The sequence below is a fragment of the Manis javanica genome, chromosome 7, assembly GCF_040802235.1.
Source record: "Manis javanica isolate MJ-LG chromosome 7, MJ_LKY, whole genome shotgun sequence".
NCBI classification, from domain to species: Eukaryota; Metazoa; Chordata; class Mammalia; order Pholidota; family Manidae; genus Manis; species Manis javanica.
Genome location: NC_133162.1, coordinates 126,200,727 through 126,215,247, shown reverse-complemented (window position 1 = coordinate 126,215,247; position 14,521 = coordinate 126,200,727). Strand labels below are relative to the sequence as shown.

General features: G+C 36.6%; 1 protein-coding gene across 5 annotated transcripts in view; it reads left to right on the top strand.

Annotated features, from left to right (window-relative positions):
* The window catches only part of WDSUB1 (WD repeat, sterile alpha motif and U-box domain containing 1), a 51,658-nt gene extending 39,110 nt beyond the window's left edge, over positions 1–12,548 (top strand). For all 5 annotated transcript variants that reach the window (XM_017657925.3, XM_036995907.2, XM_017657926.3 and 2 more), the window contains one exon: positions 12,363–12,548. In XM_017657925.3, coding sequence (XP_017513414.1) covers positions 12,363–12,520 — 158 coding nt within the window. In that variant the 3' untranslated portion in view covers positions 12,521–12,548. The remainder of the gene's footprint in view (positions 1–12,362) is intronic.
* The last annotated feature ends 1,973 nt before the right edge of the window (positions 12,549–14,521 follow it).

Sequence of the window (14,521 nt, the reverse complement as noted above, 5' to 3'; positions counted from 1 at the left end):
GAGGAGCCTGAATATTCCTTTCACCATGGTTGAACCAATTTACATTCCCACAGCAGTGTAGGAGAATTCCCCTTTCTCCACATACTCACCAGCATTTATTGTTTCTTGTCTTTTGAATGTTTGCCATCCTAACTGGTGTGGGGTGATATCTCATTGTGGTTTTAATTTGTATTTCCCTAATGATTAACAATGTGGGATCATCTTTTCATGTGCTTGTTGGCCATCTGAATTTCTCCTTTGGAGAAGTGTCTGTTTAGATCCTCCAACCATTTTTCATCAGGCTGTTTATTTTGTGGCTGTTGAGGTGTGTGAGTTATTTATATATTTTGGATGTTAATCCCTTATCAGATAAATCATTTACAAATATATTCTCCAGTACTGTAGGATGCCTTTTTGTTCTGCTGATAGTGTCCTTTGCTGTACAGAAGCTTTTGAGTTTGATGTATTCCCCCGTGTTCATTTTTTATTTTGTTTCCCTTGCCTGAGGAGATGTGTTCAGGAAAAAGTTGCTCATGTTTATATTCAAGAGATTTTTGCCTGTGTTTTCTTTTAATAGTTTTATGGTTTCATGACTTACATTCAGGTCTTTGATCCATTTCAAGTTTACTTTTGTGTATGGAGTTCGACAATAATCCAGTTTCATTCTCTTACATATAACTGTCTAGTTTTCCCAGCACCAGTTGTTGAAGAGGCTGTCTTTTCCCCATTGTCTATCCATGGCTCCTTTATTGTATATTAATTGACCATATATGTGTGGGTTTATACCTGGGCTCTCAATTCTGTTCCATTGATCTATGGGTCTGTTCTGTGCCAGTACCAAATTGTTTTGATTACTGTGGCTTTCTAGTAGAGCTGAAGTTAGGGAGATTTGTCCTTCTTTCTCAGGATCACTTTGGCTATTTGGGGTCTTTTGTGGTTCCATATGAATTTTAGAACTATTTGTTCTAGTTTGTTGAAGAATGTTGTTGGTATATTGATAGTGATTGCATTGAATCTGTAGATTGCTTCAGGCAGGATGGCCATTTTGACAATATTCTTCCTATTCATGAGAATGGGGTAGATTTCCATTTATTGGTGCCGTCTTTAATTTCTCTCATGAGTGTCTTGTTTTCAGAGTATAGGTCTTTCATCTCCTTCATTAGGTTTATTCCTAGGTATTTTATTCTTTTTGATGCAATTGTAAATGGAGTTGTTTTCCTGATTTCTCTTGCTCCTCATTTGTTGTTTAGTATATATAGGAATGCAACAGATTGCTGTGTATTAATTATGTATCCTGCAATTTTGCCAAATTCAGTTATTATTCTAATAGTTTTTTGGTGGAGTCTTTAGGGTCTTCTATGTATATCATGTCCTCTATAAACAGTGACAGCTTAACTTCTTTACCAACTTGGATGCCTTTTATTTCTTTGTTTTGTCTGATTGCCATAGCTAGGACCTCTCCTGTACTATGTCGAATAAAACTGGTGTAAGTGAGCATCCTTGTCTTGTTCCTGATCTTAGAGGAAAAGCTTTAAGGTTCTAGCCATAACTATGATGTTGACTGGGTTTGTTGTATATGGTCTTTATTATGTTGAGGTATATAACCTGTATACCCATTTTGTTAAGAGCTTTTATCATGAATGGATGTTGAATTTTGCCAAATTCTTTTTCAGCATCTAGAGATGATCGTTAGATTTTTGTCTTTTATTGATGTGTATGATGTTGATTGATTTTTTGAATATTGTGCCATCCTTGCATCCCTGGAATAAATCCCACTTGGTCATTATGATGATCTTTCTGATGTATTTTAAAATTTGGTTTGCTAATATTTTGTTGAGGATTTTTGTATCTATGTTCATCAGAGATATTGGTCTGTAATTTTCTTTTTTTGTGGTGTCTTTGTTTTGTTTTGGTAGTAGATTGATGCTGGCCTCATATATGAGTTTGGAAGTATTCCCTCTTCTACTTTTTGGAAAAGAGGAGAATGGGTATTAGTTCTTCACTAAATGTTTGATAAAATTCAGCTGTGTTGCCATCTGGGCCAGGTGTTTTGTTCTTAGGTAGTTTTTTGATTACCAGTTCAATTTCATTACTGGTAATTGGTCTGTTCAGATTTTCTGTTTCTTCCTGGGTCAGTCTTGGAAGGTTGTATTTTTCTAGAAAGTTGTCCATTTCTTCTAGGTTGTCCAATTTGTTGGCATATAATTTTTCATAGTATTCTCTAATAATTCTTTGTATTTATGTGGTGCCCATAGTGATTTTTCCTTTCTCATTCTGATTCTGTTTATGTGTTACGCTCTCTTTTTTTCTTGGTAAGTCTGGCCTTGGGGTTTATCTGTTTTGTTTATTTTCTCAAGAACCAGTTCTTGGTTTCATTGATTCTTTCTGTTGTTTTATTCTCATCAATTTTATTTATTTCTGCTCTGATCCTATGATGCACCCAACATAGGAACATCTAAATATGTGATTTAGATAAATATAAGGATTATTATGTCCTTCCTTCTCCTAACTTTGGGCCTCCTTTTTTCTTTTTCTAGTTTCATTAATTGTGAATTTAGACTGTTAATTTGGGATTGTTCTTGTTTCTTGAGGTAAGCCTGTATTGCTTCCTGTATTGCTATATACTTTCCTCTTAGAACTGCTTTTGCTGCATCCCACAGGCTTTGGGCTGCTGAGTTGTTTTCATTTGTCTCCATATATTCCTTGATCTCTCTGGTTTTTTTTTTGAGAGGGCATCTCATATTTATTGATCAAATGGTTGTTAACAACAATAAAATTCTGTATAGGGGACTCAATGCACAGTCATTAATCAACCCCAAGCCTATTTCTCAACAGTCTCCAATCTTCTGAAGCATAACAAACAAGTTCTTACATGGTGAACAAGGTCTTACATAGTGAATAAGTTCTTACATGGTGAACAGTGCAAGGGCAGTCATATCACAGAAACTTTCGGTTTTGATCACGCATCATGAACTATAAACAAGTCAGATATGATTATTCGTTTCATTTTTATACTTGATTTATATGTGAATCCCACATTTCTCCCTTATTATTGTTATTATTTTTTTAATAAAATGCTGAAGTGGTAGGTAGATGCAAGATAAAGGTAGAAAACATAATTTAGTGCTGTAAGAGAGCAAATGTAGATGATCAGGTCTGTGCCTATAGACTAAGTATTAATCCAAGGTACCTTGATCTCTATTTTTATTTGGTCATTGATGCATTGATTATTTAGGAATATGTTGTTAAGCCTCCATGTGATTGTAGGCTTTTTTGTTTTCTTTGTGTAATTTCTAGTTTGTGGTCTGAGAAGCTGGTTGGTACAATTTCTATGTTTTTAAATTTACTGAGGCTCTTTTTATGGCCTAGTATGTGATCTGTTCTGGAAAACGTTTCATGTACACTTGAGAAGAATGGTATCCTGCTGCTTTTGGGTGGCGTCTTCTATAGATGTCTGTTAGGTCCATCTCTTCTGATGTGTTGTTCAGTGCCTCTGTCTCCTTATTTTCTGTCTGGTTGATTTGTCTTTTGGTATGAGTGGTGTGTTGAAGTCTCCTAAAATGAATGTGTTGAATACTATTTCCCCCTTCAATTCTGTTAGTAGATGTTCCTATGTTGGGTGCATAGATATTTTTTTTTATTAAGGTATCACTGATATACACTCTTATGAAGGCTTCACAAGAAAAACAGTGTGGTTATTACATTCACCCTTATTATTGAGTCCCTCCCCATACCCCATTGCAGTCACTGTCACTCAGTGTAGTAAGATGGGTGCATAGATATTTATAATGGTTATATCCTCTTGTTGGACTGACCCCTTTATCATTATGTAATGTTTTTCTTTGTCTCTTGTTACTTTGTTTTGAAATCTATTTCGTCTGATAAAAGTACTGCTACTCATGCTTTTTTCTCCCTATTATTTGCATGGATTATCTTTTTCCATCACTTCAGTTTTTGTCTGTGTATGTCTTTGGGTTTGAAATGAGTCTCTTGTGGGTAGCAATATAGATGGGTCTTGTTTTTTTATCCATTCTGCAACTCTCTTTTGATTGATGCATTCAGTCCATTTACATTTAGGCTGGTTATTGTTAGATATGTACTTATTGCCACTGTAAGGTTTAGATTTGTGGTTACCAAAGGTTCAAGGATAGATGCCTTACTAACAGTCTCTTAAATTGCTTATTACTCTATTTCAAACACAATCTAAAGGTTCTTTTTTTTTCCTCCCCTTTTTCCTCCTCCCCCACTCTTTATATATTAGGTGTCATATTCTACACTTTTGTGTGTCCCTTGACTGAGTAGTTTCATGTTTTCTAACATTGAGCTTAATTTCATATTTTCTTATTGATTGGTCTGCTACCTTTACTGTGGGTTTATTTTCTCTGGTGACAGCTCTTTAGCCTTAGGAGCACTTCCATCTGGAGCAGTTTCTTTAAGAGATCCTGTAGGAATGGTTTACTAGTGGTAAATTCCCTCAAGTTTTGCTTATCTAGTAATTGTTTAATCCCTGCTTTAAATTTAAATGATAATCTTGCTTGGTAGAGTATTCTTGGTTCAAGGCCCTTCTGTTTCATTACATTAAATACATCATGCCACTCCCTTCTGACCTGTAAAGTTTCTGCTGACAAGTCTGCTGATAGCCTGATGGGTTTCCTTTATAAGTGTTCTTTTTTCTCTCTCTGGCTGCTTTTGGTACTCTCTCCTTGTCCTGGATCTTTGCCATTTTAATTATTTTATGTCTTGGTGTTGTCTCCCTAGGGTTTCTTCTGTTGGGTGATCTTTGTGCTTTCATGACCTAATGTCTGTTACATTCCCCAGATTGGGGAACTTTTCAACAATTATTTCCTTAGAGACTTTCTATCCCTTTGTCTCTTCTTCTGGTATCCCTATAATGCAAATATTATTTGTTTGGCTTGATCACATCTTACTATTCTTTCATTCCTAGAGATCCTTTTTTCTCTCTCTTCTTCAGCTCCTTTGTTTTCCTGTTCTTCAATTTCTAATTTACTGTCTCCTCTACATCATCTATTTTTAAATCTCTTCATTGTATGTTTCACTTAAGATTCTGCATTCAGCTACAGTGGCTTTTTTTTTGAGGAGGAATCTCTTTGTTGAAGTCCTCCCTGAGATCTGTAATACTTTTCTGTAAATCTGTGAGCATGCTTATGACTTTTAGTTTGGTATCTTGATCAAGAAGATTGGTTTCAGTTTCACTAAGCCCTCTTTTTGGTGTTTTTTTCTTGTATTTTTGTTTGGACCAAATTCCAGTGCCTCTTCATTTTTTTTAGTGTTTTTTTATGGGATAATGGATTTGTGTCGGAGGTCTCTTATGCCCAGAAACTCAGATTTCCTGTGCAGGAGCCCCAGCTGTTGGCATGCAGTAGGTGTGGCACCTGTCTCACTCATAGTAATCTGATTTCAGGTGGGATGGGTGGGCTGTCAGCTGACTGCAGGAGTGGGACTACTCTCTGGAGTTGCTGTGTCCCTGCCTCAGTGGTGGGGGGAGGCTTCAGGTGAGTGGGAACGGTGCCTGCTGAGTGGAAAGAGCTCCTGTGGCTGGGCAGCGCACATGCAGGAACAGCATCGGTGCTGTGGGGCTGAGGCTGTCGGTGAAGTTGCCCTCCATCTGCCTGCTGTGATGGTGGGGGCCTCTGGTGAGCAGGACTGGCGACTGCCGGGATAGAGCTCCCTGCTGGGTTGAGCAGGCTCCGGGTCTCCCCCTGTTTACCCAGAAGCCAAGTGGTATTTCATGGCTTGCCAGCAGGCTGTACTCCACCACAGGGAACCTCCAGGCTATGGTGCCACCAAGAGGGATGGAGTGTATGAAGCCCCTGAGGGCTCCCAACCTGCTGCGCTGAGGGCGGTTGGGGAGGTATTGTCTGCCTGACCTTTCTCCTAAACAAAGAGCACTGTGCAGTCCTTGCCCCTCTAGTGCCCCTCTCACTGCTGGTGAGACTTTTGGACTGCTTGCTCTGCTTTCTTTCTTGGGGACCAGTAGAATGTACCTGTTCTCCACAGGTGGCTGGGATCTCAGCCTCCCAGTGTTCTCTCTGTTGTCCAGCCCCACCAGTCACCATGCAATGTGGACTGTGTTCCTGGGGCAGCTCTCCAGGGCCAGGTGTTTAGCTGTCCTGGGCTTCTCCTCCCTCCCTGCTCTGTTCCTCTTCCTCTGGCCTGTGGGCCAAGGTTGGGGGAGGGCTTAGGTACCACCAGACGGTGGCTTTGCCACTTCACCCTTTTCTGTAGAGTCTTCTCTTCTTCCCCAGATGAAGGTAGTCAGTTCTCCAGTCTTCAGGTCCCTTTCAGGCCTAGTTGTATTTGCTGTATTTTTGTGTTACATGTGATTTTGAGAGGAGGTTTCTGCCTTGCCTTCCTCCACTGCCATCTTTTTCCTAGAATTTTTCTGTCCATTTATAATGGGATATGGTACATACTGTAAAAATTATGCTTTTATTTACTTGATGATATAGCAATACTCTTCCTTGTCATTATATTCAGAACTACTTCAATTAACTCTTACTCTGTTATTATATACAGGTGCTCTTGGATAAATTCTTAATAGTGATAGGCATTGTTGTCTTTAAAATTTTAGAATCCTTTTCTAGTCCTACAAAAGAAAATCTTACAGCTTGATTAGAATTATAGAAACCAAGCTCCAGAAATTAATTTGGGGGTGGGATGAGGAAAAGAAACAACTTTGTACTAGTTGGAGTTCCATATATTCTTGACTTTTATTCCTTTCAGGTCTATTCTGAACATTTTTTAAAAATTAAATTTTATATTGAAGTACATACAAGGTACAAATCTCGTTGAATTTAGATGTGTGCATACACTCACATAACCATTGCCCAGATCACCATTTCAGACATTCTTTTTTCCCTTTCACCTGTCTGTTCTGTATTTGAGTTCTGTTCATTTGTTTTCTAGTTTGCACATGTAAATGAAATCATGGTACTTGTCTGCCTGACTTACTTCACTTAGCATAGCACCCTTAGGTCTGTCTGTCCATGTCACAAATGGCAAGATTTCCTCACTTTTTATTGCTGATTTATATTCTATTATGTTTTTATCCATTAATCAATGGACATTTAAGCTGTTTCCATGTTTCAGCTATTGTAAATAATACTGATATTACAGGAATGCATTTATCTTTTCACATCAGTGATGTTGCTTTCTTCAGGTAATTTCCCAAGTGGAATTGGTCATATGGTATTTTAGTTTTTTGAGAACCCTCCATACTGCTTTCTTTCCATAGTGTCTGTGGGTTCCCTTGTCTTTTATGCTGTGAGATATCTCATTGTGATTTGCATTTCCCTAATTAGTGATGTGGGCATCTTTTCATGTGCCTGTTGGCCACCTGTTTCATTTTTGGAAAAATGTTCAGATCCTGTACCCATTTTTTAAGTCAGATTATATGTGTGTGTTGTTGAGCTGCTGAATGGCTTCTTGATATATCTGGGTAATGGGCTAATATCCAAAATACGTAATTTGCAAATACATTCTCCCATATAGGTTGCCTTTTTGTTTTGTTGGTTTCTCTTGCCCAGGGAGATGTATCCAGGAAGTAGTTACTAATGCTGATGTTTTATACAGCATTAGGCAAAAGTTCTCAAGCAAAAGGCAGTACACATCTGCAGACAGAAGCTACCATCTCTAGGACCCAGGAAACAAAAGGAAGAAGCTGAGGAGCTACCCTGCTAGAGCAAAGACAAATTTGGGCAGTACCTACAATGAAGCAAACAACAAACCTGGGGAGGGTAACCCAGTACCCTGGCCAAAGGAAGGACTACGGACAGACACAGTACTGATAGGCCTTCACTCTCTCTCTCTAGAGGAAGCGCATGGCAGGAGCTGACAAAGCTTTGCAGTATCCTGGTCCCAGCATGCCAGTCACACAGTGTGTGTGTACAGCTGAGAGACAGTAATTGAATAGGACTGAAGTTCCAAGTGAAGTCAACAGCTTTCAACTTTTTCTGTACACACACAGCAGAAGGCAAAAAAGACGACAATTTATAAAAACAGCCCTAGACATAATGTCAGTTCGGTAAACTATAGAACATCCCTGTAACAAACAAGAAGCATATGCAGATTCATACAGAACAGTGATATCTTGCTGATCTCTAGGAAAAAAACCTAAGGTATATTTAGGTTCCATTGGAAAGAACAGACAGCAAGTAACCTAGACTGTGAGAAAAAGGAATGTTGTTAGCCCCACGATAGTGAGATTAGCACAGACCACTAGAAAATCTTTAAAAATCCAAAAGTTGAGCCATGTGCATTTGGAAATTTAGTGAATGATAAAAGTGATACTGAGTGGGAAAAATAAGTAAAGAAGTGGTAGTCTGACAATTAAATATGAGAAAGGATAAAACTGGTTTCATCTCATATTATACATCTAAATTCCAAATGGATCAGATACTGGATCAGATACAAGAAAATGTAAATTCCTTGATAAGCAGTTGTATTCTTCCTAATCTGAACTCAAAATCCAAAAGAAAACAAATTGATGAGGTACTAATATTCCATAGATGAGAAGGATTGATAGTAATTCTAAACACTCCTGAATAGTAGAAGAGGAGAGAACACTTCCATACTCACTTTAAGAGGCCCCCCCCATTACCCTGATAACAAAAACCACACAAGGATACTACAAGAAAATTACAGGCCAATATCCCTAATGAACAAAGATGAAAAAATCCTCAAAATATTAGCAAACCCAATTCATTAGAAGGCTCTTATACCATGCAGTGGGATTTGATGCAAGGATGGCTCACCATGATCAAATCGTCAATATGATGCACTAATTTAACAGGACAGAAGTCACATCTTCATTGATACAGAAAAAGCATTTGACAAAATTCCATTTATGATAAAGACTCAATGTGAATATAGCAGGAGTGTACTGATACATAACAAAGGTCATATATGACAAACCCACAGCTAATTATCATACTCAGGAATGATGATGCCCATGCCTGCCAGTTTTATTCAACATAGTATTTGAAGTCCTATCCAGAGCAGTTAAACAAATACAAGAAATCTAAACTGGAAAGGAAGAAGTCTCAATTTGCAGCTGATATGACTTTATACATATAAACCCAGAGACCACCAAAAAACTAGAGCAAATCAATGAATACAGTAAAACTGCAGGATACAAAAATCAATATCCAAAAACTAGTTGTATTTGTGTATACTAGTAAACTATCAGAAAGGGAAAATCCCACTTACAGTTGCATAAAAAAAAAATACCTAAGAATAAATTTAACCAAGAAAGTGAAAGACCTGTACATTGACAACTTTACATTGATGAAAGAAATTGAAGACAAAAATAAATGGAAAGACATTCCCTGCTCATCGAACTGTCTACCCAAAGCAATCTACAGATTCAGTGTAATCTGTATTCTATATTTTAGAGGCATTTCTCACAAAAATAGAATAGTCAATCCTGAAATATGTGTGGAACCACAGAAGACCCTGAATAACCAAAGCAATCTTGAGAAAGAGGAGCAAAGCTCGAGGCATCACACTTCCTGATTTCAAACTATCTTACAAAGCTCCAATAATCAAAACAGTATCATATTGGCATAAAAACACACATAGACCAATGGAATGTAATAGTCCAGAAACAAGCCCATATGCAGATTGGTTAATTTACAACAAAGGAACCATGAATATATAATGGGGAAAGGACAGTCTCATCAATAAATGGTGTTGGGAAAACTGGACAGCCATATGCATAAGAATAAAACTGGACCACTATTGTATTCCATACACAAAACCAACTTAAAATGGGTTAAAACTTGAATGTAAGACATGAAACCATAAAACTCTTAGGAGAACACACAGGCACTTAAGCTCCTTGATATTAGTCTTGGCAGTTGTTTTTTTGGATGTGACACCAACTGAAAAGGAAACAAAATAAAAAAAAAAAACAAGTGGGACTACATCAAACTAAAAAAACTTCTGCATAGCAAAGGACGCCATCAACAAAATGAAAAGGCAGCGTACTGAATGGGAGAAAACATTTGCAAATCATGTATCCAATAAGAGTTAATATCCGAGAAAAAAGCCAAAAAGTCTGATTGAAAAGTGAGAAGAGGATCTGAATAGACATTTTTCCAAAGAAGACATCACCCACAGGCACATGCAAGGGTGCTCAAGATAACCATCAGGGAAATGCAAATCAAAACCAGTGAGATATCACCTCACATCTGTTAGAAGTGGTTATTTAAAAAAAAAAAACCACAAATGTTGGTGAGGATGTGGAGAAAACGGACCTTGTATACTGTTGGTGGGAATGTAAATTGATGCAACCACTATAGAAAGCAGTATGGCAGTTACTCAAAAAATTAAAAATAGAACTATATTTTCCAGCAGTTCCACTTCCGGGTATTTATCTGAAGAAAATGAAACACTAACTTGGAAAGCTATCTGCAGGTTGCTGCAGCATTATTTACAATAGCCCAAACATGTTAACAACTTAAGTGTCCACCAGTGGATGAATGGATGAAACATACATATTCACAATAGAATTCAGCCATAAAAAGGAAATCTTGACATCTGTGACATCATGGATGGACCTTGAGGGCACTGTACTAAAATAAGAGACAAATACCATATGATCTCACTTATATGCAGAACCTAAAACAAAGTCAGAACACTGAACTCAGATACATAGAACAGATTGGGGGTTGCCAGAGGTGAGGACTGGGGGAATGGGCAAAATGGGTGAAAGAGGGCAAAAGGTACAGACTTACATTTACAAAATTAGTTAAGTCCTAGGGATGTAATATACAGCATGGTGCCTACAGTTAATAATACTGTATTGAATATTAGAAAGGGGCTAGTACAGTAAGTCTTAAAATTTCTCATCACAAGAAAAAAGGAAAACTGGTAACTGTGATGGATTTTTACTAGACTAACTATAGTAACCATTTTTGCAATTTACACATGTATTGACTCATATTGTAAACCTAAAACTAATACAATGTCCATTAGGTCACACTCACAAAAATGTTCCTAAATTAAAAGGGCATCCTAATGGAAAAATGGACCAAAAATATGAGTCAGTTCTCAGAAAAACAAACAAACCAAATGGCTTTTAAACATACAAAAAAATGTTCTATGTCCCTCATAATAAAATAAAACTACTTGATAAAAAGGCTTTCTCATCAACATTGCTAGTGGAATAAAAAATGGTAGAATTCCTATGGAAGTATTGGTATAGCAAGCAAAATCATATACATTTACACCTTGATGTAGCAATCCCACTTCTGGAATCTCTCCCACAATGATGACTTCATTGTAGCACTGTTTTTAAAGGACCCAGATGTCCATCTATACAGTGGAGGGAAAAAAGCAAAGTATACTTAAGTAAAAAACAAAAAAACAGGTACAAAACAATGTACAGCATGCTAGCTTAAAGTTTTTTTACACTGCATCAGTATGCTAATATTTAAAAATGTATATGTACTGTGTATGTATACCTTATTATTTGCTTATATTTTCAAAAAAACAAGGATAATCATGCTTACCTATATGGGAAAGAGGAGATCATGGGCTGGGCAGAGTTAAAATAGACTCCTCTGAATGTACCTTGTTTTACAGTTTTTACTTTGAAAAACTTTTTTGAAAGTTTTTACTTTTAAATGTACTAAAAGAGTTAAATTATGAAAAGCAAGCCCAATCTCTAAAAATTATGAAGATGAAAAGGGGAGCAAATGGACCAAACTATCAGAGTTGGTGACAAACAGAAGAATTTCAAGTGATTTCCAAACACATCTTGATGACAGAGCCAGAAAGAAATCTGAAATTTTTTTGTCTTGTTAGTAGTATATTGGTATTGTTAGTTTAAAACAGTTGTATGCATTGTAGATTAATACAGATATGTTCATGTGTAAATATAATTAGGAACTAAGATTTTTAGTTCCTAAGCATGAACTAGTGAAGCAAAAACTCCAATTCTTATGTGTGCATAGGCAAATAATTTTACAAGAACATGGTATTAAACCAGTGGATTTTTTTTTTTTTTTTTTTGCATCAGAAATCCCTTTACTGTCAAGTCCTTAGTGTCTGAGTAGTATAATCTTTGGTTTCTGTTTCCCTGAATCTTCAGTGTGTCATAATTTTGCTGAGTTACTCCTAAGGCTCTTTCCTCTTACATTTAGCCACATTAATTTACATACATGCTAACTGCACTGAGGTGGCAGTTTATTTTCACTACCATTGTACCCTTCTACCTGGCTGATTTCTGTGATCTTAATGCATCTTAAATCACAATAAAGGCCTTCGCAATGGTGTTTTTATACCCAACTCATTGTAGTAATCCTAACTTCCCTTCCCTACATTGCAAATAATTTGTACCTATGGCTTTTTTTTTTTAGATGGCTATTCATATGAAAAGGAAGCAATGGAAAATTGGATCAGCAAAAAGAAACGTACAAGTCCCATGACAAATCTTGTTCTTTCTTCAGTGGTACTTACACCAAATAGGACTCTGAAAATGGCCATCAACCGGTGGCTAGAGGCTCATCAAAAATAAAATTGTTTACATTATATTATATTATTTATATTTTTCGTGATGTCATTTAAATGCTCTAAAGGTAAATACTAATCAGATATTATTCAAAACCAAAACAGAAGGAAAAAAGTAAACTTCTTGAATTTAGTTCCTTATAAAAACTATTTACTATTTTCATTCTTTAAAACATATGGAGTATATAACACACCTAACCTCTTTTCTGTTTCTACTACAAAAAAAGACTTTTATACTAGTGGGAAAAAACTTTAAATTGCAATGCTCTAATTTATTCTCACTAGATATCCTATTAATTAAAGAACAGAATACTCTAGAAATAAATACTTAGATTCTAGTTAATAGCCATTCATTTGATAACTCTTTGGAATTCTTCTAAAGAGAATTTGTAGCAAAATAATAGATGTTTATGACTAAATTGAGAAAATCACACTGATGAGCAGTATGTTGCATTCTAAATTTGTGAGATGGGAATGATTATTTTCCTCATTGTCCAAACCTAGTTACAAGTTAGGTGGAATAAATTATCACGAATACATCAAGAAGACTTCGCTGAAATACCTAACGTGGCAAACTACTCTTCTTTTAGAATTCAGAATTCTTAAAGTTCTCACATAATATTCTAAGCTGGGATGACTATTTTTACACAATAGACTGATCTTCAATAGAAAATCCTGTTAAGTGTTCACTCAAGAAAAACTTCAGAAAGTTGAGGTTGTGTTGATTTTACATACCTGTCATCAACTATTTACCAGAATGGAAGTAGAGGGAAAGCTTAGAGAACTCAACTGTAGAGGCAGGCAAAGATCAAAACTGCATGTATTTAACCCCCCAAGTCCTCATTGTAGTTGCTCAGAAATTTGAAAACTTAGAAATAAAAAGGGGAAAATCAATGCAATTTATCTGTAGTCAATCTTTTCCTGTATTTTACAAACTTACAGCTAATATGCCATATACATGTTCACAGAAATGTGGAAAATGTAATTAACACAAATCTCCAAATACAAAACAAGAAATTATAAGGAAAAGGTAAAATTTGTCATCCTAATGTATTACTGAATTTCCTTTGTGTCATAGCTAGGATTCACTGTCTATGACTAAAAATGGCTTTTTTCATACTACACGTGCTTCTCAGGTTCTTAGGACAAAAAAAGGTTTGATAACATGTTCTAGAAGGTGCTTTCTCTTGCAATCTATAAAGAAACTATGGTAACATAATTCTAACAAAAGATTTTAATTTATAGAGCTCATGATTGGACCAAATATCTTTTGTTTTGATAAAGGGTTTCCAAAGGAGGCTGTCTGGTTTTTTACATAACAGTTACTAAAACTCATCAAAGTCACTCATAGGAAACAATAAAAGACTGGTTATTTTTAAAATGTGTTAAAGAAGGTGATTTCCTTTCTACATTTCACCAGAACAGTTTCCTGTTAAACAGCTGAAACTAAGATGCCAGTAATTGCCAAAGTGAAGTGCTTCTGTTTTGTATATGGACAAACCAACGCCAAACAACTCCCCACAAATACACAAGCAAGCAAACCAGATGCAAAACCACCCACAGGAAGGGACCCGACAGGCCCACCCCACCATTAATTAGGCCAGGACCACACAGGAGCTGCACTCACCTGACCACCGCCTGGTCCTCGGGTCTGACCAGAAGCTTCCCAGGGAGCCTTCGCTTCTTTCTGGGTAACTGGACCAATACCTTCACTTTAATAAGCGTTAATAAGCGTTTATCAAAATCATAATGTATAATACATCCCAGGAATCACACTGGCAGCTTCACAGGAAAAGGCACCCAACAATAAGACTGACCAATTAGCCATTAACACTTTTTCCCTCCCACCAGCTTTTTGTTTTTTAACCTTCAGTTTAAAAATACAGCTGTAAAGAAGTACCAGCAGTACTCTATGTAGCCTTGCTAGTAATAGCAATAACCAGACAATAACCTAAAGTAATATTAGGGAATGTTAGGCTGAAGATTTCAAGTCAGGATTTTCATAAGG